Here is a 26,657-nt window from a genome sequence, read left to right as displayed (position 1 = left end):
GATGGTCTAGATAATACTTAGTCCTGCCTTGAGTGCAGGGGATAGAACTAGATGACCTCTCAAGGTCCCTTCCAGTTCAATGGTTCTATGAATGTGCATTCCCTTGTTTTTAACACTGAGTTTTATACATCATTGTGCTTTCCATTCAGCTAGCTCTTTTAGGTCTCTCAGAATTACTTAGCTTTGACTATCCTAAATAATGGTCATCTGCGAACTGACTCCTCACTGTTCACTCCTTTGTCCCAGATCATTAATATATTTACCAATCCTAGCACAAAACTTGTTGTCATGGTGAAACCTGATAGTTCATTCCTACTTCTCCAACCATCTTTTATGCTAAACAATTTTTCTTTTCTTTTTTTTATTATTATTATTATTACTACTATTAAGAAAAAGCTCTTGTTGGTTATATTCAATCCTCCTTTGCAAAAGTCCATAACTCAGACACCTTGAGAGATTACATGACATTTAGACCATCTGGAAATAAATGCATTAATAATGAAGCAGCTTGTTATTTATCTGTTTGTGGTAGCAACTACAGCATGCTTGGGCTTTCCAGTGATTCAAGGGACGCTGTCCTATCGAGCTCACTCTAAGGACAGACAAGACAGGTTCACAGATAAGGAGCAACAGTTAAAAAAAAAAAAATCCCCAAAATGTATTAGATCTAAAATTTCCCTCTGATTTTAGTTAGGAGGAAAAACAGAGGCAAGAAAATCATGAGGGACCAATTTCTCTGGGATCATGCACAGGAATCAAGAAACGGCTCAATTGTAATACAAATGAGTTCCAGTCAATAGAAAAGGGTTTTTTGCTAGGGGGGGAAGAAAGGTAGCTGGGGCATGAGTTAGAATTCTCCTTTTGAGAGCTCTTTTCCCCTATCCACTTTCCACATTCGGTTCCCTGAATGCTCAAATGCAGGAGTATAATGCAAAACTTAGAGTTCCATCAGCAGTTCCTATTTGCCCTCAATTTTCTGCTCTTATGCTCCCCAATGACGAAACAACGTCCATTCACTAGTGGTCAAGTTCATAAAACAGCAGTGGTTTTCAGGCGAGGGCTTTGGTATTTTTATTATATAAAAACAATTACTGGTTGGCAAGTATTGTGTTCTGTTTGGTCTTATATGTCTATACATTTACATAAATACACAAGTTTTACAAACATACAATTTTTTTTTGAAGTACATCAGAAGCAGGAATCCTATCAATTGGTGGGGCCACTGGACAATCAAGGTGCTAAAGGAAGGTGTACAAGGCTGTTATACACAAGCTAAATGAATTATTTCCATCAGTCTTCACTCCAGAAGATGTGAGAGACTCCCACACCTGACCCATTCTTTTTAGATGACAAATCTGAGGAACTGTCCCAGAGGTGTCAATAGAAAAAGTTTTGGAACAAATTGGTAAGTTAAACAATAAAGAAGTCACAAGGACCAGATGGAATTCACCCGAGAGTTTGAACTCTCATATGAAATTGCAGCGCTACTGACTATGGCATGTAACCTATCATTTAAATCAGCCCCCCTACCAGATGACCGGAGGATAGCTAATGTGACACCGATTTAAAAAAAAAAAAAAGGCCCCTGAGGCGATCCTGGCAATTACAGGCCAGTAAGCCTGACTTCAGTATCAGGCAAATTGATTTAAACTATGGTAAAGAACACAATTATCAGACATATAGATGAACACAATTTGTTAGGGAAGAGTCAACACGGTTTTTGTCAATCTATTAGAATTTTTTGAGGGGGGTCAAACAAACATGTGGACAACAGTGATCCAGTGGATATAGTGTACTTAGACTTTCAGAAAGCCTTTGACAAGTCCCTCACCAAAGGCTCTTAAGCAAAGTAAGCAGTCATGGGATAAGAGGGAAAGTCCTCTCATGGATCAGTAACTGGTTAAAAAAGACAGGAAACAAAGGGTAGGAATAAATGGCCAATTTTTGGAATGGAGAGAGGTAAATAGTGGTGTCCCCCAGGAATCTGTATTGGGACCTGTGCTGTTCAACATATTCATAAATAATCTGGAAAAAGGAGTAAAACAGTGAGGTGGCAAAATTTGCAGATACAAAATTACTAAAGAGAGTTAAAACTCTCCAAAACTCACTGCAAAGAGTTACAAAGGGCTCTCATTAACTGGGTGACTAGGCAACAAAATGGCAGATTAAATTCAATGTTGATAAATGCAGAAGTAATGTACATTGGAAAACATAATCCCAACTACACATACAAAGTGATGAGCTCTAAATTAGCTGTTACCACTCATAGAAGATCTTGGAGTCACTGTGGAGAGTTCTCTGAAAACATCTGCTCACTGTGCACCAACTGTCAAAAAAGGCTAAAAGAATGTTAGGAACTATTAGGAAAGGGAGAGCTAAAACAGAAAAATATACTACTACTACTACTACTACTACTACTATATAAATCCATGATACGCCCACACCTTGAATACTGTGTGCAGTTCTGGTGACCTGCAGATCTCAATAAAGATATATGAATTGGAAATAGTTCAGAGAAGGGCAACAAAAACGATTAGGGGTATGGAACAGGTTCCATATGAAGAGAGATTAAAAAGTCTGGGACATTTCAGCCTGGAAAAGAGACGACTAAGGGAGGATATGATAAAGGTCTATAAAATCATGAATGATGTGGAGAAAAAGAATAAGGAAGTGTTATTTACCCCTTCACATAAACACAAGAACCAGGGGTCACTCAATGAAATTAATAGGCAATAGGTTTAACACAAACAGAAGGAAGTATTTCTTCACACAAAACCTTGTCAACCTGTGGAACTCATTGCCAGAGGATCTTGTGAAGGCCAAAACTAACAGGGGTCAAAAAAGATTAGACAGAGAATAGGTCCTCCAATGGTTATTAGCCAAGATGGTCAGGGATGCAACCCCATGCTCTGGGTGTCCCTAGCCTCTTCTTGTCAGAAGCTGGGAGTGGACAACAGGGGATGGATCACTCGATGATTGCCTGTTTTGTTCATTCCCTCTGAAGCACCTGGTGTTGGCCACTGTTGGAAGCCAGGATACTTGGCTAGATGGATCATTGGTCTGACCCAGTATGGCCATTACTATATTTTGTTCAAGTGGACACAGCACAGGTATAAGGGTGGGAGAGGAGAATATGCAGAAGATTACTCACCTGTGTATTTATACAAACTAAAGAAGTTGTTGCAAAAGAAATACAAAATATTGCTTATGCACGTGCAAGTCCACAGCTCATGTATGTAAGCAAAGCTAAACAAGTCTCAAGCAATGACGTGCAGATATAGGTCACTAGATAAGTGATTAGGACATTACAAATGTCTAAGATGTTTCACAGCTACCACATCTTGTTGTTGAACTGTTTGGTCTAGGGATAGGTCCTAATTTGTCTAATTATTTTCTAGTCAGTAGGTTTACCTCTCCATAATGGATATGTCTATTCACAGATTTCAGCTAGTCACGATAGGAGGAGCTATGGCACCGGAGATGCCACCTGTTTTCCTACAGGTGGGTAATCAGTTCTCAAAGTATTTCAAGGGAATCTCCTGAAAAATATTAGTCTCAAAATGAGCTGGCCCATTTATTTTTAATATTGCAGTATGCTAAAAAAAAATCTGCTCACAAAGTTATGGAGGTATGAGGAACAGACTGTCCTTTAGATATAGGGTGTCTCCACTGACACTGACATTCCCAGAAGCCTCCGCAGAACAAATATCTGCTCTGAATGAGGTCTGTGTGGCAGTGGTATGGAAAGGGATACTTCGAGACCTTATACTTATATGCTGAAGTGAACAGGATTTTCAGTCAGTGCTTTTGCAAGCTTCAGCAAGGGCTATGCTTGGAATCTGCTGAAGACTGCATCTTACTGCATTACATACATGCAGTGGTTTCAGTGACAGCTATAGCTGCAGTCAAGGCAATAGTCCATACTAAACTGATCTGTCCACAGAATGGAAAAAAAGTATGAAACCAAAGATAATCACTGAAAGGCAAGTCTTTTTGTCTGACCTTGTTCATAATGTCGCTGCCTAGAGATGCCACTGCAGCTTTAAAGCCAAACTGGTCTATCTTACAAATGCACAAACTCCTCTTTAGACTAAGTAACATAAAAACCTCTTCATCCTCTTAGATAGAAACAAAGACAACAAATGACAAAAATATCTAAAATGAAAGGTCTTATGTTACACAGATTTGCTAGCGTAGAATGAAGTGTCCATTGAGGGTAGGAAGAATACCTCAAGGATAGTTGATGGCTTTGAAAATTCTTTGCAGCGGTCATCCTTTTCACTTGCCTTTCAGAGAATCTCAAAATACTTTAGAACTGCTTAGAACCCTTTTATGGCTCGTTGGGTTTTGTAGCTCCTAGCAGTAGTGCAGTGGACATGTACACACTTAGCAGATTCCTTAAAAATTAAACTACAGTAGTAGACATGGTGTTCACAATACTTACTATGCTGTAATGCATACTAGCTCACCGTGGTGCAGCAACAGTAAAAGCTGTAGTGTAAACAGGGCTCAGGCTTTTACCACCATGTTTTTCTATGCCAGGGATACATTACACTGTAATAAAAATGCCTAAGCCCTGTCTGTACTACAACTGCCTTGTTTGTTGTCACAAAAAGGGGAACTACAGCTATGAAGTTTTCTAGTGTAGAAGCCTCTGAGTGCGGACCAAGCAAATCCTTTTTCCAGTACAGCGAACTCCCCAACTTGTCGTTCCCTTTGATTTGGCACAACCAAGCTCAGAGGGTAGGTCTCTCCATCTGTCAGTTCACCTATCCTGTTCCTGTACAGTTGAACTGTACCAGAAAGTATATTGGCCAGTACTTTGGGATACATTTATTTGTTAGCATAGTGCATCTATTGAATGAGTTCACTCTTTACATTTGCGTAATAAAATTTCCCCATAAAGTTTTGTCTTTGGTAATAGCCAGCTATTGTCAGACTCTTACTAGAGATTTCCAAAAATGCAGCTTGATTTGATCAACAAGTAATTGCACCTCTGCAAGAGTGGTATACTAGGGAACTTTATATCCTACAGACACAGAGAGCCGCAAGACTACGCTCGCGTGATTGCAGCATCTAAGTGACAATACAAGAACCAAAGAACACTCACTTGTACATAGCAAAAGAGGAAAGAAAACAAATCAGAATTACTTAGAAGAGGGGCAGGCCGAGGGCAGAGTAGAATCATAGAATATCAGGGTAGGAAGGGACCTCAGGAGGTATCTAGTCCAATCCCCTGCTCAAAGCAGGACCAATCCCCAACTAAATCATCCCAGCCAAGGCTTTGTCAAGACTGACCTTAAAAACCTCTAAGGAAGGAGATTTCACCACCTCCCTAGGTAACCTCCCTAGGGTCAGTTCTGGAACAGAGGCAAAACCTGGACCATTATGTTGGACGAACACTTTTTAAGTTTCCACTAACACAGCTGCCTAGGAACTAGAAAACACACTTTTCATTGGCAGACAACATTCATGGTCAAATTCTAAACTGTCTCTGTATTGGTTGGAGAAGCCAGGTCAAAGGATTGTGGACACTGATTTCAGAGTAAGTGGAGGAAAGGTATGCATCCTGAGCCTTTATATCAATTAGGATCCAGTATGAAACCAAACATGCCGTCTCTTGGAGGAGCCAAATTCACTTAAATGAAACATTTAACATTACAAGTTTGTAAGCACCAGCAGCCAGTAAATCTGAAAAATAAGTTTTATTTTAAACCAGTGGTATTGTGTGACATCCTATATGACATAACTGATTACAGCAAAGTTCATGGATACAAACAAAATAGCAGAATTTCTTTTTTGAAGTGTGTACTTCTGTTCAGAATTCAGGCAGAAGAACAGCACCGCTCCGAAAACAGGGAGTGCGTGCCACGTGAGCTCCCATTAGCGTCTGGACTTCGAAAGATTCCCACTCATACATGCAATGTCTATATTTTAAAAAAATCTTTAGCAATATTTCTGCATGAAATCACACTGTAGCGTCTACACATAACATGGCTGATAAAAATAGTCTTGCTGTAGGTTTACAGATTTCCATTTAAATACCTGGTCTGCAGATCCAGAAGAGAAGGAGGTTTTCTATTGTCAATTTCATTTGGTCAGGGGGAGAGTTCTGTACCCAAGGCATGAAAGAATTGCTCTCTCCACCCTCTCCCAAGCTTTTCTAAGAGGGTTTGACCTGAAGAGAGATCACTGGAAAGTGTTCTAGGAAAAACTGATGGCTTTATCGTCCACCTCCCACCCCTTTGTGCTGCCTCTTTATGCATAGGAATAAATACATTAAAACAGCCGCTCTCAATTCCTATATAAAAGATCCATCAGGATTCAAAATACTGCAAAAGTCCTGCTTCTCCCACACAGTAGATGCCTGCAATACATGAACTTATGAAAATGCCTTTTCCCGTATATCCTAAAAAAAAAAAAGGGGGGGGCCTCTGAGCCATCCAGGACAGCTGCAGTATACAAAATACTGAAAGACACTTTCTTCCCCCCAGTCCCTAAACATGGCCATTTCATTCACACAGGATCCCTGTAAAATATAAAATAGTCTAACCAACTTTGTCTTTAAACATACTCCCTTTTCCTGTTTCCTCAGGCAGAGACCAACCCACTAAAATAGCCAAAAAGCTCTTTTCCAGGAGGATAAAAATAAAATTACCTTATTAAAGTGTTAATTACACACCCACACAGATACAGACAGCGAAAGGGAGGTTCTGACTTCACGCATGCTTATTCTTTGTTTTGGACTTCAGCATTTCTAAGAAACTTTTTTTTGGGGGCAAAATAACATCCAAGTTTGGACAATTACATTGTCTCATGTTTAGCTGCTCCTTTGAAAGACTTTATTTATCCTTTACCCTATAAATCCAAATCTTTTGAAACCAGAAAAAAAGAAAAAGGTGTATGTTTATCTGTCCCATATATTTTATCAAAGCTCCCAGAATGGCAGATATGTTCACAATGAGTTGTGCTACAAGAGGGAGGATGCTGTGATTTTCCTACAGCAGAGGAACTCAGTACAGTATTTCACTGGCAGACTTACTGCCCCAGTGCCATCCTCCAAGGTAATGCAGCAAAAATAGGTCTACATGCACATACAGCTACAACATGCAAAAAAAAACAAAAAAAACCACCCCATCTTGTTAAGAATAAAGTACACAAGCACACAGACACAGCATGAATCATCTCCAGCTTTGGCCTGTGTCTATTGGGAGCTAATGTTGGGAAGCCCAAGAATGAGAGAAATGGAAGGAGGTGAAATATAGTGATTCCCAATCCAAGGGCACACAATCTGTTGCCTTGGAAAGTAAACTTCCGGGTTATAGTGTTCATGCCTGGCTACCTGCAGCCCACAGAAGGCAGTGGGCTCAGAATTCCATTCAAGAACGTTAACTCCAAACTCACTTTCACTCTTTTCCCATTCATTTAAGGCACAAAACATATTTAAATTTTCAAACAAATCCTTCTCATGTTTCAAGAATTAAACAGAGATATTCATACTTTCTGTTGGTACACAATACTGGAAAGAGGCTTTGGATGTAGATCAGCCATCTAACATGAAATAGAAAAGACATCACCCCAAATCTGTTGCTGCAGAAAGCAAGGGACTCTGTTCAAGTATACAGCTACCTTCCATTATCTATAAAGTCACTTCCTCAGAGGACAACCATTTTAATGGCAACAAATGTGACTGAGAATTAACTGAGCTTGTCTGCCTTGCCCCAGCAGCAGTGCAAATTGGTTGCGGTCTGTTACTCTGGAAGGGCTTTAAAAAAAAAAAAAAAGTCACAAATAGGTCTTCGGAGGCTTGTCCTTAGCTGTATACAGAATATACAGTAGCATGCAGCATGTTTACATACAGTCAGCCTTCCTCCCTCCCCCCATTCAATACATACACACACACACACACACACACACACACACACACACACACACACAACCCCTCCACCAAGGAGAATATCTTTGTATCAAGAGGCACTTGAATGATATTTGGAGAGTCCCTATGAAAAGGCCTTCCCCTCACAGTGAAGTGGGACAAACAGAAGAGAGGCAGTTTCTCAGGACTCCATCTCCTCTGGGTCAAGCGGTGGTGGCACAAAGCTGACTACTTCATCATAAGTCAGACCTGGAGAGGAAAGAGTGACAGACTTAATACAGCAAGATTGCAGTTTTATAACACAGCTTCTGTTGGATTCCAATCCTTAGAGCCACATTTCAAAAAGAAAACATGCTCTAGCTATTCTGAGCAAAAGAAGCCAATGGGTTGATATGCCAAATCAGTCTACATCAGAATGTTACTTCCAGAATGCCAGCATGATACACTTTTGCAGTCTCCAAAGGGTTGAACGGCATTGTCTGCATGAACTGATATTTGTATTACCAGCTAGCAGATGACTGTATTCATTCTATACACAGCATGTCACCAGAACAGTACAAGGTATTCCCAATGAATGAAGAGGCAACAAAACTTATGAGACCCTCTGTCAGCACACACAATGTTTCTATCAGCTCCCTCTCATGCTCTCCACCTCCAAAGGTTTGCTCCAAACAACCACAAAAGCTACAGTTCAATGTTAGCTCATGGCATCTGCCATAAGATATGTAGCTTGCCTCAGTGATTCCACCTTTCACAGGACTCACTTTTCCATTCCTCAATCTCGAGTTCTCTGCTTTCAAAGGACTGGTCATAGGGGTCTGCTACTGGTTCATCATCTGGGTCATGGTACTGAGAGAAGTAGCCATGGGCCAGTGCCTCAGCTGCAGTAATTCGCTTGTCTGTGTCCAGCACCAGCATCTTCTCCAGCAAGTCCACAGCTATCAGAGCCCCGAGACAGAGAAAAGAATGGCATTTTACACACAGGGAGCCATCAAAACACTTTATTCTAAGGCTCAAATTTATACAAGTACCACCTAAAGAAGTTTGTACTTTTTCATGAAACCCCGCCCCCATCCTTTCAAGGTATATGAGGCATCTCCATATTGAACTACTCCGTAGTCAAAAACAAACATGAGTGAACAAATCTCAGTATTCCAAGATATGCCAGAATTAATGTTCATACTTCCTCATTACAAGATTTTACAGCCAGCAAGAGTGATAGGTTTTAAAATGATAATTAGTTAAAAAAAAATATACAGCAGTGGATTCTACTTTTAATATAGACACCACAAGCTAAGTGTACGGGACAAAGCCAAGAACAAGCGTTTCTCCCTCTCCTGAGCAAATACTCCAGATTATAATCAAGATCTGTATTAAAACAATGCAGAAGCATCTCCCGGGAAGTCAGTGCCAAGCAGCTAGTTGAAACATTAACTGGTAAATATCTCCTTCTTTACAGACCCAAATAAAAGTGTCAAGGACTTTAAATTTTATATTTATCTAGTGATTTATACCAGGGATTATTAGTCATGCTGCAGGTTGCAATGTTTATTTTATACACCTTGCTGTGGAAAAAAGTTCCTAATGGTCTCTTAGAATGGTGTTCTTGAAAGTAGATGGAACAGCTGACTCACTCACTTCCACCTCTCCACCAACCAGAACCCATCTAAACAAATCCATCCTCACATTAACCCAAAGGGAAAATCCCAAGTCTCCAAACCAATGAGCAAGACCTAACAATATCTGCCACCAAATCCCCTTCCCAGGAGAAGTGCTGCAAGCCTTACCCAGTGGATTGGCACCAATAAACACATTTTCAAAGTTCATCTTTGGCATGTAGGACAAAGACTGGATGTAGTTTCTTGCCTGTGGAAATAAATGTTTGTTAAAGAACATCTCCCAGCCACCAAGATATGGAGTGCGCCTCAATTTGTCAGAAGTATTTTGTTGTGTATACACTGCCTACTTTGATTCTCCTGCTCTCACCTCTGTGATTCTTATTAGGTACATCAATTTTACCCTCTCTCACCTACCAACTATCCATGGTGGGGGGAAGGGGTTAGAGATAACGACAATCTAGACTTGCTCCATGGTTTGTGCAAAAGTGGAAACACGAAGTACAGCCCAGAGACCTATTGCAAAAGCTTACTGCCTCCTCTAAGAGGCATAAGAAGCATATCATATACTGCTATGATATATAGACATCTTCATAGTATCCAGTGGTAAATCATTCAACTGTTAAGTGATACTCTAAAAACACCAACTCATTCAAGTTCTCCTCCATCCCAGAGGCCAAAAGTTTAGTCTACACTGTTCTAGTCTGAGATTTGCTTTAGAGTTGTTTTAAAGTCTTGCTGTAGCATGCAAAAAGAAAAGGAGTACTTGTGGCACCTTAGAGACTAACAAATTTATTAGAGCATAAGCTTTCGTGAGCTACAGCTCACTTCATCGGATGAAGTGAGCTGTAGCTCACGAAAGCTTATGCTCTAATAAATTTGTTAGTCTCTAAGGTGCCACAAGTACTCCTTTTCTTTTTGCGAATACAGACTAACACGGCTGCTACTCTGAAACCTGTAGCATGCAGTTATCTTAGTGCCCATCCCATGCCTCATGCGAGCATTTAGTGAACCCAAGCAGCGATGACCTGAATTGCAAACCCCTGTACATCCTGTCAGGTCTCACCTCATGGCTGGGCATCCTGTTAATCAGATATGCAGGGGGTGTTCCCGTCAGCCGCATGATCTGCTGAAGCTGGTTAATATCTTAGGTGCCTAGTCAAGGGCTTTGTTAAGAACAGTGCAAAAAATCATTTTAAACACAGAAACACAGCCTCATACAAACTATTTCTTCTGCCCCCCCCAAGGCATAGATCAAACAGGCAAGAACCACTCTACCAGTCAGACATACTTGTGAGGTTTAGTGATGCAGACTAGTGAGCAGCTAAAGCAAGTGATTCCTAATTCTCAATTGCTAATAGCTTGTCAGCACAAACAGGCACAAGTTTAACAGCCAAACTCAGACTTAATTTACGGATTTGCCTCCTTGAAACTTCTCAACAGTTTACCCAGGCTGTTGCATTCACATGTGGCCTTTGAACAAACTGATCCTCTGAACTGGCTTTAAATGCATAGCTTTACTGACTTACTGCACAGGAAGCTGTCAAGACCCTTGTGGCCTAGATGCTTGTGATATTAGCTCAGCAACTGGCACCTTCCCTCTGAACAGCTATGCAGGCAGTGTGATATGCGGGTGAGGTGATGGTAGACAACAAATGCAGGGTTAGCAAGACATTAGCATTGCACAAAATAAAATATTAGCTGATGTCACTGAACAAAAGTGGAGAGAGTTTAACAGCAACTAAAATGAGGCAGAAAACCCTGCCGGGGACAAGTGCAAAGAACAAAGCAAATCAGAGCTTGTTATAGGAACATCACTCCTGCCCCACACAAATCCCCATCCACTTAGCTAGCAGTTATCTTCATACAGTACAAAACAGAGCAGTGTCAATACTTTCCTGTATTTTATGTAAAAGATTCTTAGTGCAGACTTAGATAAAAAGGAACTCTGCTTTTCCTTCATAGAAGTAAATCAATGTTGCTCAACTCAGTGCCTATATTCTGAAAAGTCCCTCCTGATATACAAACTAATCTAGTCCCATTGACCTTCCCCAGCCTCTATCACACCCATTGTTCTCACGCCACTGGCACGAGGGTGGCATCACCATCTTCAAATCATACCTCAAACATTCTCCCTCGACTTCATTTTCTTCCTTCCCAAAATATGGTTTGCAATGTTGGTCCCAAGATATTAAAGAGACAAGGTGGGTGAGGTAATATCTTTTATTGGAGTTGGTCCAAGAAAAAGAAAGATATTACCTCACCCACCTGGTCTTCCCAATATCTGTTGCTTTCTCCTAATGCTCTCTCTAAATCTAAAATTCAGGGTTTGTTCACATGAACATTTAGTTTGCAGCAACCTGGTGTGTATGAATCTATCATGCATAAAACCTTCCACTGATAATTCTCCATGCAGACCCTGCTGATGTCCGTTAACAGTTGGTTAATGACCTCTGAGCTAGTTCTCATTGAAACAGGACTAGATCAAAGTGCACTAACAAACAATGTGCGTCAGCAGTATCCACAGATAGTCCATGGCAGATGAAAACTTGATCTTTCTGCAGATTAATTGTTTGTATAGACAACCCCTGAATTATTCACCTAACTATTTAACCTAATCCTTCCTTCCTTCCCCTCATTCAGCCTCTCCTCAGCCTACAGGTGGTAGTTTCAATGACAGCCAAAATATTCTCCTCCCCTTCACACCTTTAGTTTCTCTAATCTGACACCAAACAAAATCAACCACATTCTTAGCCAGATCAGTAATTTCTCCTGCAGGATCAACTGCTTAGTCATCAACGCATAATTTAAATTTAAATCTCCAATTCACCAAAACTGCCCTCTTTTCCACACTACTATAGCAGTCACCTCAAGTACCCTATAGCTTCTGCCCTTTGGGTCAAATCCTATCCCTCGGTGATTCTTCTTCCAAACTTCCCCAGTACAGAACATTACAACATGCTTGCGAATGTCTCAGCTACTTTGACAATTAGGCACACAGCAGTCCACCCACCCGTAAGTCCCAATATAACATTGAATTTCAACCCTGCAGGGCTTTGGGTCATCAACAGGGGAAATATTGATTCACCAAACAAAAAAATTCATATAGTTTAGTAAAGGGCTTGGAAAGGCCACTTAGTCCTATAAGACCCCTCACTAATCTGTAACATTTTAATCATTCTGCAATTTCTAAAGTCACTGAAACTCCTCACTCAACTCTTTAAATGCTCTCATTGCATGCCTTCATTTACCTGCCTTCTCCATCCTTCCTGCCACCCACTGCAAAGACTTGGATACTTTCCTCCATGTAAGCAGCATCCATTCATAATCACATCACAATGATCTCTATCCTCCTAACTTTATTTCTCTTCAAGTAGACCCACCAGAGGGGAGTATGGGGATAGTTAGTTAACCACAAGGGCTCTCTTACATGAAGTTCAGCCAGATCCTAAAATCTATTACATCTCTTATTCAACATTTACATGAGGCTGATGGAGAAGCTAGAGAGATATCAGTGGGTTACAACCACGCATTACATCCTTGAAATTCAGCTCCACATCATTCATCAGTTCCAGAAAGTTCAATCACACTGCTTTTTCAGTGTCTGGCTGAAAATCACAGCTAACAGGGTGAAGTCCACTCCAAATTAGTCGCAGGTGATAATGGTAGTCTGAAGAAAACTATTAAAGGAAATGGAGAAGGTACCCTTTCAGCTGAATGGAAAGGTTCACCCATCTTTTGTAACTCAGATTTGAGACCTAGGATCCTTATTAGATCCCAGGCTGCTTCTATATATTCAAATATGCAAGTGTATCCAAATGGGCTTCACCTCTATGTCTGAGAAGAGATCTTCGAGCTAACAGTCTGTAAATGAGATATCAGGAGCTGGTGACAGCGGAGGGCCCTCAAGTCTGGAATTCAATTATTTGCTGTGGCCCTGGTTAAACTATGAAGAAAGTTTGCGTTTTAAAATACGTTACCTTATCTAACATGTTTTTAAACACAAAGAAATTAAGGTTAACCATGATCAACTAACATCTTTAAAAATGTTTAACCTTTCTAAACCAGTGTTTAAAGTCATGTTAATACACCCATATTACCTACTAGGTTTTAAAACAACCTATTTCTCTAGTCTAGACAAGGCCAGTGCTTTTACTTACTGATCTTCCAGATCCTGCAAGGCATATTTACTCAGGCTTTTTCTGAAGTAGATATATTGCCATTTTCATGCTGTTTTCCCCACAAATTCAGTTAAATTGTAGTTTTTAAATTCCACCCAGCTCCTGCTAAAATTGCCAATATCCCCCACCAAAACAGCTCCATTCTAAGATAGCCACCTCCACTCTAGAGACCATATCTCTACATCTCCTCGTGACTCCCATAAGCAGAACTATCCCTGTCATGCTAAAAACCACAGCTATCACATCACAAAGAAACCCACCAAATCAAATTGCTATTAGCAATCTCAGCACAATACTGGAGAACAATCTCATCTCTTCAATAGCTTCACCATGTAAGGCATCCGCAAATGCCAGTTGGTTACGTACCCTCCCCTCAATCTTTGATGATCATGTAATGTTTGATACTACTGACCATATCATGCTCCTAGAATACTACCTCTTGTGTATCTGCACCCCAGGTTTTGCTTTACTCAAAGGAGACAATACTATACCACTATAGAAGGATCCCATAAGGCTTTGTTCTCAACCCTCTTTTCCCCTCCATCTACCACCCCTTACTAGAGTTCAGCATTTCATAAACATTCCAGGACCATTTTTATGTTGAGGTCCGTGAAAACTTGAGCAAAGTGTCCCTTTTCAATTTACACTCTGCCTACCTGCTCAACCAGATCACTCAACTCTAGCTTAACTTCCTTCAATCACCATAAAAGATGGCTATCCTCTAACTTGATAAGGGGAATACCATTAATTACATCTATCTAGCTCATCTCAATTCTGAACATGAGTTCACTTCTCAGATTTGTAATACTGCAGTCACTCAGATACATTTTCTTTGCAACTCTGAAAGTAAGGGTACTGTAACTTCTTCAACAAAACAACAGCTACAGTGACACTCCTTTTATGAACTGCTCACTGATTTCATGCCTTATTGTAAGTCCTTTTATGTCCTCCCCCAAATTTGCCCACACCCAAAGTTCTGTTGATTCACAGTGCTTCAGCCCACCATATCTTCAGGACACTTCTTGGCCACCAAGTTTTAGCTCTCCCTATACCTGACCTGCTCATCTGCCAGTTCTGGCCTCATCTGACTTCTCGCATGTCTGATAAGAGGTCAAGCCTTTGCTGCTCCCACATATATATGAAATATGAAATAGTCTACTCGTTCTCCAGCAAATTGATCCTCTGATTCTTTAACAAGTACCTCAATACCACTTTTCTGCAGCTTGCCACTAGAAACCTGTAAGCCAGTTCATTACATCAGCACTTACTATGCATTAGCAACCCATTAGCTTCTGCTACTCCCCCCCCTTCCCCATATACTCTTCTTTTTAAAATTTTAATATTTTTATTGTCATATCCCCTTGGTGTAACTTCTGTGGATTTTAATTTTGTGAACAGGTAAAATTAAGTCTGATTTATTTTATACTTTGCCTCCCCAAAGAGGTTCCTAATCCAGGAACAAATATTTTTACGTGGCAAAGGCAGCAGGAAAGACTGAAGACACTGGTCAGTCTATCTAAATAAAGCTTCAGTAGTCATAGATAACATACATGCTGGCAAAAGTACAGTGCAAATTAACACGTACATTAGCACAGCATGACTGTTTGAAGTGGCTAGGCTGGCTGTGCACTTCTTCCATGGTGGCCATCTCTTTCATAATTTAGAACCTGCAATGCAGTTTGGATTTTATGCACTGAAAACCAAAGAGTCTCAGTGGTGGCAGCAGCAGCAGCTCATTCTGCTGTCATATGAAAGACTTCTTTGGGAAGAACACACAAACTCCCATAGAGAAATTGCACACATTTAGATGTCATGCTCATTTTTGGATGGGATCATTTGAGCGTTCCTTGGACAGTCAAACTGGAGAACCAGTGATTGGTGTAAGTACCAAGATCCCAACCATAAGAGGTGCTTCTCCAGTAGTGTCTGCCTGTGTGATCCTTTGTGAAGTACAGACCCACAAAAAGAAGTCAGGAAAATGTAAAATGAGATGGGAAAGCGGAGTTCACATCATAGGCAGGAGGAAGAGAGATCAGGCAAAATATGAATTTACAGACACCCCAAGAGAGAAAAATGAAAAAGGAAGAGACCAAAAATCCAGGAAAAAGATCACAAAGTACAGACAGACTACGAGGGCAGAACAGAGGTAGAAAACACACTGACTCCCAAAAGGGCAGGTATTACAATCAAAGTATAAACTCACAGACTCTGAGGAGATTTTCTTCAAAAGCTCAGGCCCTGGGGTTCCAACGAGTCTCAAAATGAGCTTCAACTGATCAATATCTAATGGTGAACCATAAAGGAAAATGCTGGGACAAATCAAAATGAAAAAAAAAGTTCAGAGTATCAGCCTAATGAAGCTGGAGAGTTAAGGTCTAACAAGACCTTGTCTGAATAGTCATTTTAAGCAAACTTTATACATTCCTTCTGTATAAAGTTAAACATCCCCACACAATGCACTTGTGTCTAAATCATTTATATTAAACAACTGGACCACAAATGTGCACACATGCATTGAGCAGAGCTGGTCACTTACACTTGACTGCCATGAACAAGCAGACAAGCCACAGCAGACATTGAAGACAAAACTTTTGTCTCACCGGCAAGGCTTAGTACACATGCTCACTCCACTCTTTAACATCCATCCAGAGTTTTAGTAGCTAGCAGTATTAAGCACGTTAGTAATAGATGCAATAAAGCAGAAGGCTGGCAAGTGTAGGTGCTAGTATGCAACAATACATGGCCATTTGCAATATACTGCTGAGACAGTCTGACCACTTGTGACAAACTCCGGATGTCACAGAATGACTGGAACTTGCTTGCTGTCAAGAGTTGTTCTAGCAACCTAAAAACTGATCTGGTGCACCCGTCTCCCACTTCCCATGCTGCACGCTAAACTGCAGAACACTGAGGTGGCCAACATAGCCAGCAGAGGGTGCTTACTTCCTACTGGCTTCTTTTAAAAAATATGAAATGAACTACATCTTCTTGTTTCAACACTGCTGCCAAAATAAAACAAAAACTAACAGGCAGAAGCTTTGCACATATAGGGCCTGAAAGTCCCCAAAGCTGCATATTTGTGTGATGAAAAGCTTTGTGCTTCCAATGGGACTGCTGATCTAGAATAGACACAATGCCCAGTCCAAAACAGAGCTACCATCAGGTCGTTTAGACAACTGAGCTGCTCTCTTTGAAAAGGCAGAAAATAAATCTTTAAGAAATCTGAAAAAATATACATGGAGAAATCTGTTAAAATACTGTTACAGATCTGATAATCACAAGAATAAAGAGCCAGATTGGAAGTCAACTTTTTTAAAAACTGGGAGCAATCCTATTCGATCTCTAAATTCCCCATGAGTGATTTCACACTACACCATTCAAGTTTGTTTCTGGAATATCATACCCTTAAAATTACATTAACATAGTTATGTGGTTTTCTTTAAATACAAGATAATCTTTTTAGGCAGCATTGCTCACGGCAAGGGAAACAATGCCACTCTGATCTCATAAATGCAGTTGCAATTGTATCTCACTACATGGCATCTCTTGACTCAAATGCCACAATGCATACATTACTACTGAGTATTCTTACTACATCATTTTGCACATATTAGAGTACAATTCTTACTACAAAAGTCTTCAAGTGGTGGAAACATTTAAATTAAATTTTGCCCATGCTCAGGAGTTGTTTTTCAAATACCTATTTTTAAAAAGGAGCCTTGTACTCCCAAAATGCATCTTCTGATATTAAGGACTCATTGCATGTCCAATTCTACTTGTTAAAGCCATACTTTGACTAAAGCTTGGTCTACAATAAATGCATCTAAAATGGATAAAAAAATGCTATATATAATATTTAATATGCTATAATATACTTTGACAAACAGATGAGTTGATGTTTCATTTAGTATCAAAAAGTTCATGTTGATTAAACTGTTTATCAAGTTTGAATCAAAACAGGAACTCAAACATTACAGCTAATGGTCATATACATGTACCTAGACAGATTTATTGTAATCACTGAATTGCAAACTCTTAGGCATCAAAATTTATACTGGAAGCAGACATTTCTGTCATATAATTAGCAGAAGACTGCTATAGTTAATACAATCAGCTATATTTAAATGTCCCTGATGAAAGCCAATTTAATACAGCCATTACACCCTTCACTCATGCTCTTTTGCAAGCTAAGGACTGCCTGCATGCCTTCATTTTGAGTTTGATATTCTTTGGTTTATTTGTATTTTTTAATTTAAATTCCTTTTTAAGTGTGCTTCAGAATCATGCTTACCCCTATCAGAATTATGGATTTAAATAGGCCGCTATTTAAAACACGTTACCCAAAAGGAGACATTATGGTACTGAAGTTGAAATATAGAGCCAGAATGAAGTTTGTATGTTTATGCACATTAAGAAATATGGGAATAGTTGCTGTAAATGTAGATTCATTGAGTTTAAGACCTAAAGGGATCATAGGACCCTTATGTATAATAGCCAATCACTAAAGACAAAACAGAGGCCATGACCACTTGTGATCATTAAAGACTCCATGATTTTTATTAAGAGAAACAATGATGCCCTGGATGTCTTGAGTAAATTCAAAATGTCAAAAGTATTCTGAAAGATCTAAATATTCTCTGAAGTTTTAGCTGAGCAAGATACTTACTTTTTGTCCTAACCTACTAGAGCATTGCTGTGCTCTTGTGATTGCAAGACAAGATACCCATGTATAATGTACAAATGCAGGACATGACCATTTAGGGAAGTCTATATCAGTGTGTTTACACCTGTGTGGATACACCTGCACAGTTATCCCTAATCTAGACAAGCCCAAGTATTTTGGCATCTAAATCTTGATAGAAATGTGAAATATTAATGTTAAATTTGCCCAGTGTTATTTTAAGTTACTAAAAGGGTTTGATTAATAAGTGTGAAAGAACTGAACTAAAGTGAGAGTCAGAAGCATTTTTTATTTTGGTAGTTACACTTTATTGAGTTTTAAAATAGTTGGCACTTACAAAATTGATTTGATCTTTTTTATTAAACACAATTCCAGTATATAATTTTATAAAGAAAGAAAAATATTTGTGTCTAAATTTTAAGATGCTCTTATTTTTAAATCTTACCTGATAAAGAAAAGATGATCAGAAAAAGAATTGCTACGGTCTGAACTCCTTAATTGAGTTACCCATTCACAACAAATCCAGAGTGTTGCTTTGATATGGAGTGTGAACACAGGTGTGCAAATGACACATAGTGTGCCGTGTCAACCCTATTCTCAGGAGACAGCAAGGTATTAGAAGTTACTAGAAATTTCCGAAGTGTATTACACTTCAAGTACCTTGGTAGCTCCCAAAACCAAAACTAACGTGCTGAGTGGACATTGCAGCATGCAAACACGTGAACTATTGCATCTAATTTAGGCCTACCATCTGTATCCCAGTGAATTACAAGCATAGCCTTGACTAATGGGGCAAGTGGTGCCAGAGTGAAGTGAACTCTGAACAGTTACACACCAAACTAACAAAGTTAGTAAACACACAAAGCAAAAGGAAAACAAAAACAAGAAAAAACAAAACAAAAAAACACTCACAAGAAAAGTAGTGTATGGAAAGGGAAAGCAGAGCATGCAAACCTCAAAAGGGATCGCCACAGGCTCTCCGAGGACTCAAGTCCCAATGATCCTGAAATGCAGAAAACAATCAATCTTCCATCATCAGCTGCAGCAGCAGACACTGCAAGATTACAGGAGCTTATCCACGTAAAGCATGTCCAAAGAATACTTGAAAGACTAGACAAGCAGAGCAAAATGTACCAAGAGACCATGTAATTTCCAAATGGTTCGTTTTCAACATGAAACTTCTGTAGAACAGCGCATGATTGGACGGCAAAAAAATATTTATATATTTTCATCACAGAATTTAAAGGGATACAGTCAATTTAACAGTCAGAAATATAATTTTGTCTATACTGTTGTAACAAACGTCCAAGATTGCCAACAGTGAAAGAAATGTTTGTTTCCTTTTGCACATGACAGTACTTTCTATAGGGAAAACAGCAAATCAGCTTCCTCTCTTATTTGTGTGGACTAGTAACATTGAAAAAGGTGATAAAATGTTTTTAATCAATGGGAAAATATGCTTGTAAAAGCACAAATATTAGCATTAAACATAAGGGAAGATTACAAATATCTGAAATCACTTAATTCATTTTCTGAAAAAGACTGAATTTCAAGAGGACAGTGACTGATTGATCTAATTGCGTGTGGTAGTGAGAAATTAAGGTTTTCAGTCAAATACAATCCTTGATCTTATTCCCATCACCCCAAAATTTTCTGCATCTGTCGATTTCCCTACAACTCTTCCCTCATCAAAAAAGATTTTATTAATTTTAGAACCTCACAGTTGATCTATGAATTTCACCCCAGAGGTAACCAAGACGAAGATAACACTTTAGAGACTTAATGTTCCCACTGTACATATAATTATAGAAACTATGGCTAATCACTTGAATAATAAACCCCCAATGCTGAACATGTTGGGAGCTCAGGGCACTGATCTTAACAAATGCAGAAGATCTGGGTGAGTCACTACCTTTAGTTCCTTGTTGCTGTCTATGCAGGACCGAGTCAAGGTTTGGGAGGGTGTTCGCTCCCTTTTATATCTTTGGCATGGGGTGTAAAGGCTTAGGTAAGGTACACACAATCCCCAACAGATACTGTTTTCCAGAACGTGCTAACCTCACGTGCATAGGATATACATGTCACTTAAGGTGGGGATCCATGCAGGTAATGCTCAAAGAACTACTATAGGCTTTTTTATATCTGTGGAGGTGGTGTGGGAAGGGCCTCAATACCTTTATATAAAAATCAAGCATTGATTAGGAGAAAAGCATCATGATGTGACAAATTATCAATACGTGTGAAAGAATGCATGCGTTCATGATAGAGAATTGCAAGTATCTGCAGGAAATATATATAAACTAGTAAAGTACCTTAGCACGACACGGAAAGGACAGGATTTCCTAAAATCAAACTTTCTTTTGCACAGTCGTTATATGCCTATAATGCATATTCTAAAAAGTCAGAGGAAAGTCTCTCAGACTTGGAAGGAGAGATTTATCTATTTTGCTCAGTACAGTAAAGTACACACTGAGAAGTATTTCCTGGCATTTAAACAAAACATCTAACTCTTGCAGCACTTTTCACCAGTCGATTTCAAAGCACTTTATAAAGGAAGTAACATCCCCAGTTTAAAGAGGGGGGAAAATGAGACACAGAGTTGAAGTTACTTGCCCAAGGTTACCCAGAAGGCCAGTGGCAGCCCCAGGTCCCAGTCCAGTGTTCTATCCACTAGGCCACACTGCTTCTCTTATATTCAAATCCTATTTGAGTCATTTTAATTACATGTCTTTGTAGCTTTTTTGGTTATATCTGGCAGAAGAGACCTCATCTGAAGCACCTGAAGTTTAAGCAACCTTTGTTAGAGACTCTGAATCAGTATTCTCCTATTTACATTCTGAATTCAGGGTGCCACTGCTTCCAGGATCAAATGTCAACAGCAGTGATATCTTTGCTGATACAGGATATTCTGGTTTCTTTTTCTGCAGCAAAAGGCCAAATGTCCAAGCCAGACCACCTGATAAATTGATTGCCAGCAATTAGGTATTCAAAATGGGGAGACAGTAGTTTTTGTCTATTTCTCTCCTCTAGACAAGGAGGAGAGCTAGAGAGAGAGAGAAGCAGAATTGGGGTTCAAGTAGCCCAACTGAACTGAAAAGAGGAGAAGGGGAGAGATGATGACTGATGTTGAATGAGAGCATATTTAGCAAATTTAGAGGGAGGAGTAAGATCACAGTTAGTAGGGAAGGAAAGGAAGTAGATAATGCAAAACAAGGAGAGGAAAAAGGATGGAATAGTTAGACACATGAGGAGGAAGAGGAAACATACAACAGAAGGTGACAAGTGTAATGAAAGCAAAAAAGCAATAGGGTTTTGGGTTTTTTTTGAGACCTAGGAAAGTGCTTTCCAAGATGACATATTAAATAGTATGTTAACATATTAAACATTAATAGAAAACTGAATGACAATATGTTCCAGTAAATAGATGTAAATGTTAGTGCTTATGCAGACCCACTACAATTGAGAGTGTGGTGTGGGGGAAGTTTTGGTGAAAGGTGGTTAATCTCTGGCAAAATTCATCCCTATATTTAGATGTTACTCAATCACCTCTGCCAGGGATGATTTTTATCCCTAGTTATTTAATGGCTGTACTAAAGTTTTGCTTTTTTCTTTGAAATACACCAATTTGTTCCAAATAGTAGGTTTTTTTGTTCTAATTCCCTGGGGAAGATATTCCTAGATCAGTGGTCTCCAACCTTTTTATGCCCAAGATCACTTTTTGAATCTAAGGGCAACCCAGGATCTACCCCACCCTTCCCCAACCCCCCCCCCACTCCATTCCCCCCCCGGTCACTTGCTCTCCCCCACTCTCTCTCACTTTCCCTGGGCTGGGGGAGGGGGTTGGTGTTTGGGAATATTTTATACTTATATTTTATAAAAGGGATATTTTATACTTGTAAGGAATCTGCAATAAGCACAAGAAGGATACAATAGGGATATGGGGCATATAGTGCCACTGACCAAACCCAGAACCCAATAATTTTGCCAGACCAACAAGGTGTGGGACTCCCAGCAATTGACAACAAGATAGTTCTAGGAATAGCAGGTACCAGTAAAGAGAAAGAGTTCTGCCTCCTTTTGCACAGTAATGATTTCTCATGTGGGACACACCTAGCCATGTCTGGAGCACAAGAAGTCATCACTGAAAATTTTATTTCCTTGTGAAATGTGTGAAAGTGAAGAGCTCTAATTTACATTTCAAAAGACAAAATAAAGTTTTTAAAAGGATACGGTCTGTACCAGGAAACAATGTTCTTCCAGTCAACAGCTCAGCCATAATGCACCCCACTGACCAAATATCAACTGAACAAAACAAAAACAAAAAAATAAATGTAGTATAGAAAAAATAAAATCTCAACAGAATTACCTTCTTCAATAAGTAGAAATAACTCCATGCTTTGGCGTTAAATACAACTTATACCATGTCCCAGGCCAGCCAACAATGTTCCATGACCATCAGCTGACACTTGACGAAGCAAACCTAATACCAAATTAGATGAAAGTTTCCCCAGCTGGGCATAATGCCCATCAGGCATCAAAGTCCACAAAGGAAGAGGGAAAAGCCTGTTCGAGGCAGGCAGATCTCTGTGGGATGGATTTGCACAGCTGCAAGAGGGCCTGGTCTTACTCCTGTCATACCCAAATGGAAACAGATGGAAAGAGAAGGCCACAAAAATATCCAGAGGGATGTACGTACAAGTAAAACGGAGAGCGTGACAGGAGAACAGAAAAAGAAATAAGAGGTATGAAATCAAAGGAGCAGATTTATACAATCTATTCCTATAGGAAGTCATGACCTGGCAAAATGAGAGTAATATCTATGAGGCCAGATATTTTGCTCATTATAATCTCAAGAATTGTAAGTGAATTATTTAAATGAAATCCTGTGAATGCTAGTGTAATGATACTCAAGCTATGGTCCATGGACAGCTGGCTGGCCACACAACGCTGCCTCCTCCCATTCAGCTTTACTCAAGTACGGTTGCTATAGTTGCCCCAGTTGTGCACTTACAAATGGAAGGCGGGGGAGGAGGGTAGTGTCCATAAAACAATCCCTATCAAGATGAGAGCTACACTATAAAAATGAGAACCCCTCTGCTAATGTACCTGTCTGGTTGTAATGCATCCAGTTCAGCATGATCTCAGGAGCTCTGTACCACCTGGTAGCCACATACCCAGTCATCTCATCATCCGTGTGCCGGGCCAAACCAAAATCCAGGATCTGCAGAACAATAAAAGAAAGCTGAACATTGTTGTAATGGAAAAATGAAACCTAAATTCTTTAGAACAAATAATCAGGTAGTTTTGAGACTGGGTGGAGAAAGAACTGGATGGAACGATGCAAAGAGTAGATTATGGAACACAAATTAAGGCACTAGACAAAAATACAATACACCTCGAGTATCAGCATTGATGCAGAGTTGTGTGTGCATAACTTGCCTCTAACTGTACTGTGCTCAGTTCCAAGACAGAGTTGTTAGCTTTTACTCTCATGAGCACTAAATTCACACAACACGTAAAAAGTTCAGTAGGAGTTTTGCACAAACCTCCTTTCAGCCCCTTGAAAACATACAACAGGTGAGGACTAAAGTATTCCAGGCATTTTAAGTTGAGCTATTAAGAAGATGATTTGCTTAAGTAAGTTCTGCATCTTCAATGTCCACCATAACTACTCAAACCACAAGTCAAATTAAGTGCATACTATCACCAGATTACCTTCAGCTCACAGTCTTCATTTACAGCTAGGTTACTAGGTTTTAAGTCCTAAAAAAGAAGGAAACAATATTAGCATCAGCCTTGCATAATAACGTATTAGCTGCAGTTACAGCAGAGTCTATGCATTGTTTGTATTTGGCATTAACAACCATTTAAATAAGAATGCAACTTTTTTGGGGCGGGGGGGTCTCATTCTAGAGCCAATTTTTACTGAGTTTTCTGCTGTTCTCACAGGCCTTCTGTATAAGCAGCAGTTAGTCTTTTCAAGATTCTCTCATACAAAGGCTAATTAAGCCTCAATACTTCTATTAAGGTAATGGAGAGGAGTAATGCAATTTACCCAAAGACACAGCAAGTCAAAGAAGAGCTGGGAACAGAACCCAGGAATCTTAACATCGTTTTCCCCACTACGAGACAACTTCCTGCAATATTCCCCAAAAGCTTTCATCCCAATTCTAAAGCTGCTGTGATGAACGGATTCAATGTCACACCTTTTAAATGTACTGATTTCAGTACATTTTAAACAAAGTTATCCTAGTACCAATACTCACTCTGTGTATTATGTCAGCCGAATGGATGTACTGTAACACAAGATGACAGATATTTTACAGATCAGTATGGAATACACATCCTCCCATGTCTTTACTACTAAAGCATATTAACCCCCACCCCGCGCACACAATTAATTTGCAGTAGGAATTAAGTGGGACTTAAGTGGTGCATAGGCCTTCCAAGGGTCATATGCATAAAGGTGTTTCATACTTTGTCTCCTTCCAGACACTGAAGAATTCACCGTTACCAACAATGAAACTAGAATAACGATATAAATTGCAGGGATAAAAGATCCACTATAATAATGCACAGAACAGCTCTTATTCATAACCTTCCAGACTCAGCCCATTGCTATGCATAATGTGAGAATGTACTCACATTGTGAGTTTCTGGTGGAGCACTATAACAATACTGAATCATTAAGTGGACAGGAGAAAGGGCAACAGAAGGTTACCCTACATGAACTAAGAGTGAATAAACTCCACAATCCATTCATGTTAATCTCTGTAAGGGGCATTGTACACTTCAGGAATTTCCATCTCCTCAGTATTTTGATAGGACTGGTGCAAGTACCTTCAGACCCCGAAGAATTTGGTATATAAGAAACTGTACATGGTCATCTGTGAGCTTCTGGCATTTCACAATATTGTTCAGATCAGCCCCCATGAGGTGGGTCACCAGGTACCTAGAAACAAAAGAAAAGGTAGGACAAGGAGAGCCACCAGGAAATACCCTTTTCTCCCACGAAAAACAATTACTAAGCAAACTAGCATTCACACAGGGCTTAAATGAAGCTTTGCTTCATATGGAACAGGATATTAGAATAACTGACCACTATGGAGACATACTTCCTGTTCCTCACACACTCCTGAACAACTTGTTTTCTTGTTCAATACAGATGACTAAAAGACAGCTCCATTTAAGACTCCTCTTTTCTTTCCATAACCCTTCCTCAACTAAGAAATATCTGAAATAGAGCAATTTTCTTCATTTGCATGGCATTGGGAACATACTGGGACATTTGCCAGTCCAGGTGAGTGGCCATACCAATGCTTCATAGGAAAGCAGAATACCCATGCTGAACTATGGGATGGAATAGTGGGTGGGGCAAGAAACACCTTCCTGACCAAGTGGCAATGTCGGCTTATGTCCTGAAGTATGAAATTGAATGCCAGTTTGGAATATGAAGTGTCCAATGCTTTCCAAACTACCCATCCATACAAACAAGCAAAAATATTGGTTTGTAAAGTCCTGGACTACATTACTTCAATCCCATATGTTCGGTAAGCAAAATAAGATACACCGAGTCTACATTAGGAGGATTTGCTGATTTAGCTATTCTGGCAAAATTTACTAATGCAGATGTGGTTCTACCAAATGTAAAATGATTGGACAATGATTCCTCAGTTATGACACCCTAACAATAAAAGTGTTCAGGGGTCCATAGAGTCTGCCTTTTTTTCCCCACTTTGTAACTACAAAGAGAGATTAAAAAGCCAACGATAATTTTCTGTATAAGGATTTTACTCTAATTATTGCTAGTTACTTTCAACGAAAAATGCACCTTAGTAATGGTATTCCAAAGATACAATAGGTAGCTGGCCATCCATCCAAATATAAATCCACCAAAAAAACTCCAATACTTTCTATTTTTGTTCTTCTCAGTAAGAAATTTACATCAAAGAATAATAAATTCTAGTGAAACTTGAAGCTATGCCCCCACACAGTCTCACTATACTTTCATACTGAGTTGCTCCTCTTTTTCCATTAGTGCAAACAGGCAGAGTACCATTTCTAGACCTTCTAAAGGTACCCAAAGACATGATTCAGTACATCCAAGAGAAAGAGCAGATTGTGAAAGACCATTTGCAATGTAATAGTTTTACATTAGGAAGCCCAAAACCACCTAACTTCAGAAGTTTAGTATTTTTCATAAAATTGTTTAAAAAACCATGCTGAAATTTTTTTAAGTTTCAATTTAATCTATAATTGTGGAAGCAATCTTCTCTGCTGGTACCCACAGTACCTCAAATAAG

At 39.5% G+C, this 26,657-nt stretch overlaps 1 protein-coding gene across 7 annotated transcripts in view; it reads right to left on the bottom strand.

Annotated features, from left to right (window-relative positions):
- Positions 1-5,690: 5,690 nt before the first annotated feature.
- The window catches only part of MAPK14 (mitogen-activated protein kinase 14), a 49,553-nt gene continuing 28,586 nt past the window's right edge, over positions 5,691-26,657 (bottom strand). For 2 of the 7 annotated variants that reach the window (XM_038379740.2, XM_038379745.2), the window contains 10 exons: positions 25,195-25,306; positions 24,621-24,650; positions 24,070-24,117; positions 23,461-23,575; positions 22,594-22,656; positions 19,267-19,357; positions 15,877-15,982; positions 9,664-9,742; positions 8,641-8,814; positions 5,691-8,125 (listed from right to left, as the gene is read on the bottom strand). In XM_038379740.2, the coding sequence (XP_038235668.1) occupies positions 8,058-8,125; positions 8,641-8,814; positions 9,664-9,742; positions 15,877-15,982; positions 19,267-19,357; positions 22,594-22,656; positions 23,461-23,575; positions 24,070-24,117; positions 24,621-24,650; positions 25,195-25,306 (886 nt within the window). In that variant the 3' untranslated portion in view covers positions 5,691-8,057. Of the gene's footprint in view, positions 8,126-8,640; positions 8,815-9,663; positions 9,743-10,552; positions 10,659-15,876; positions 15,983-19,266; positions 19,358-22,584; positions 22,657-23,460; positions 23,576-24,069; positions 24,118-24,620; positions 24,651-25,194; positions 25,307-26,657 lie in introns of those variants that run through there. The other 5 variants (XM_038379741.2, XM_038379743.2, XM_038379742.2 and 2 more) reach the window with 5 other exon arrangements.

This window comes from Dermochelys coriacea, chromosome 21, assembly GCF_009764565.3.
Source record: "Dermochelys coriacea isolate rDerCor1 chromosome 21, rDerCor1.pri.v4, whole genome shotgun sequence".
Lineage (NCBI taxonomy): Eukaryota > Metazoa > Chordata > Testudines > Dermochelyidae > Dermochelys > Dermochelys coriacea.
The sequence above is the reverse complement of the archived record's forward strand: the minus strand, read 5'-3'. Positions and strand labels throughout refer to the sequence as shown.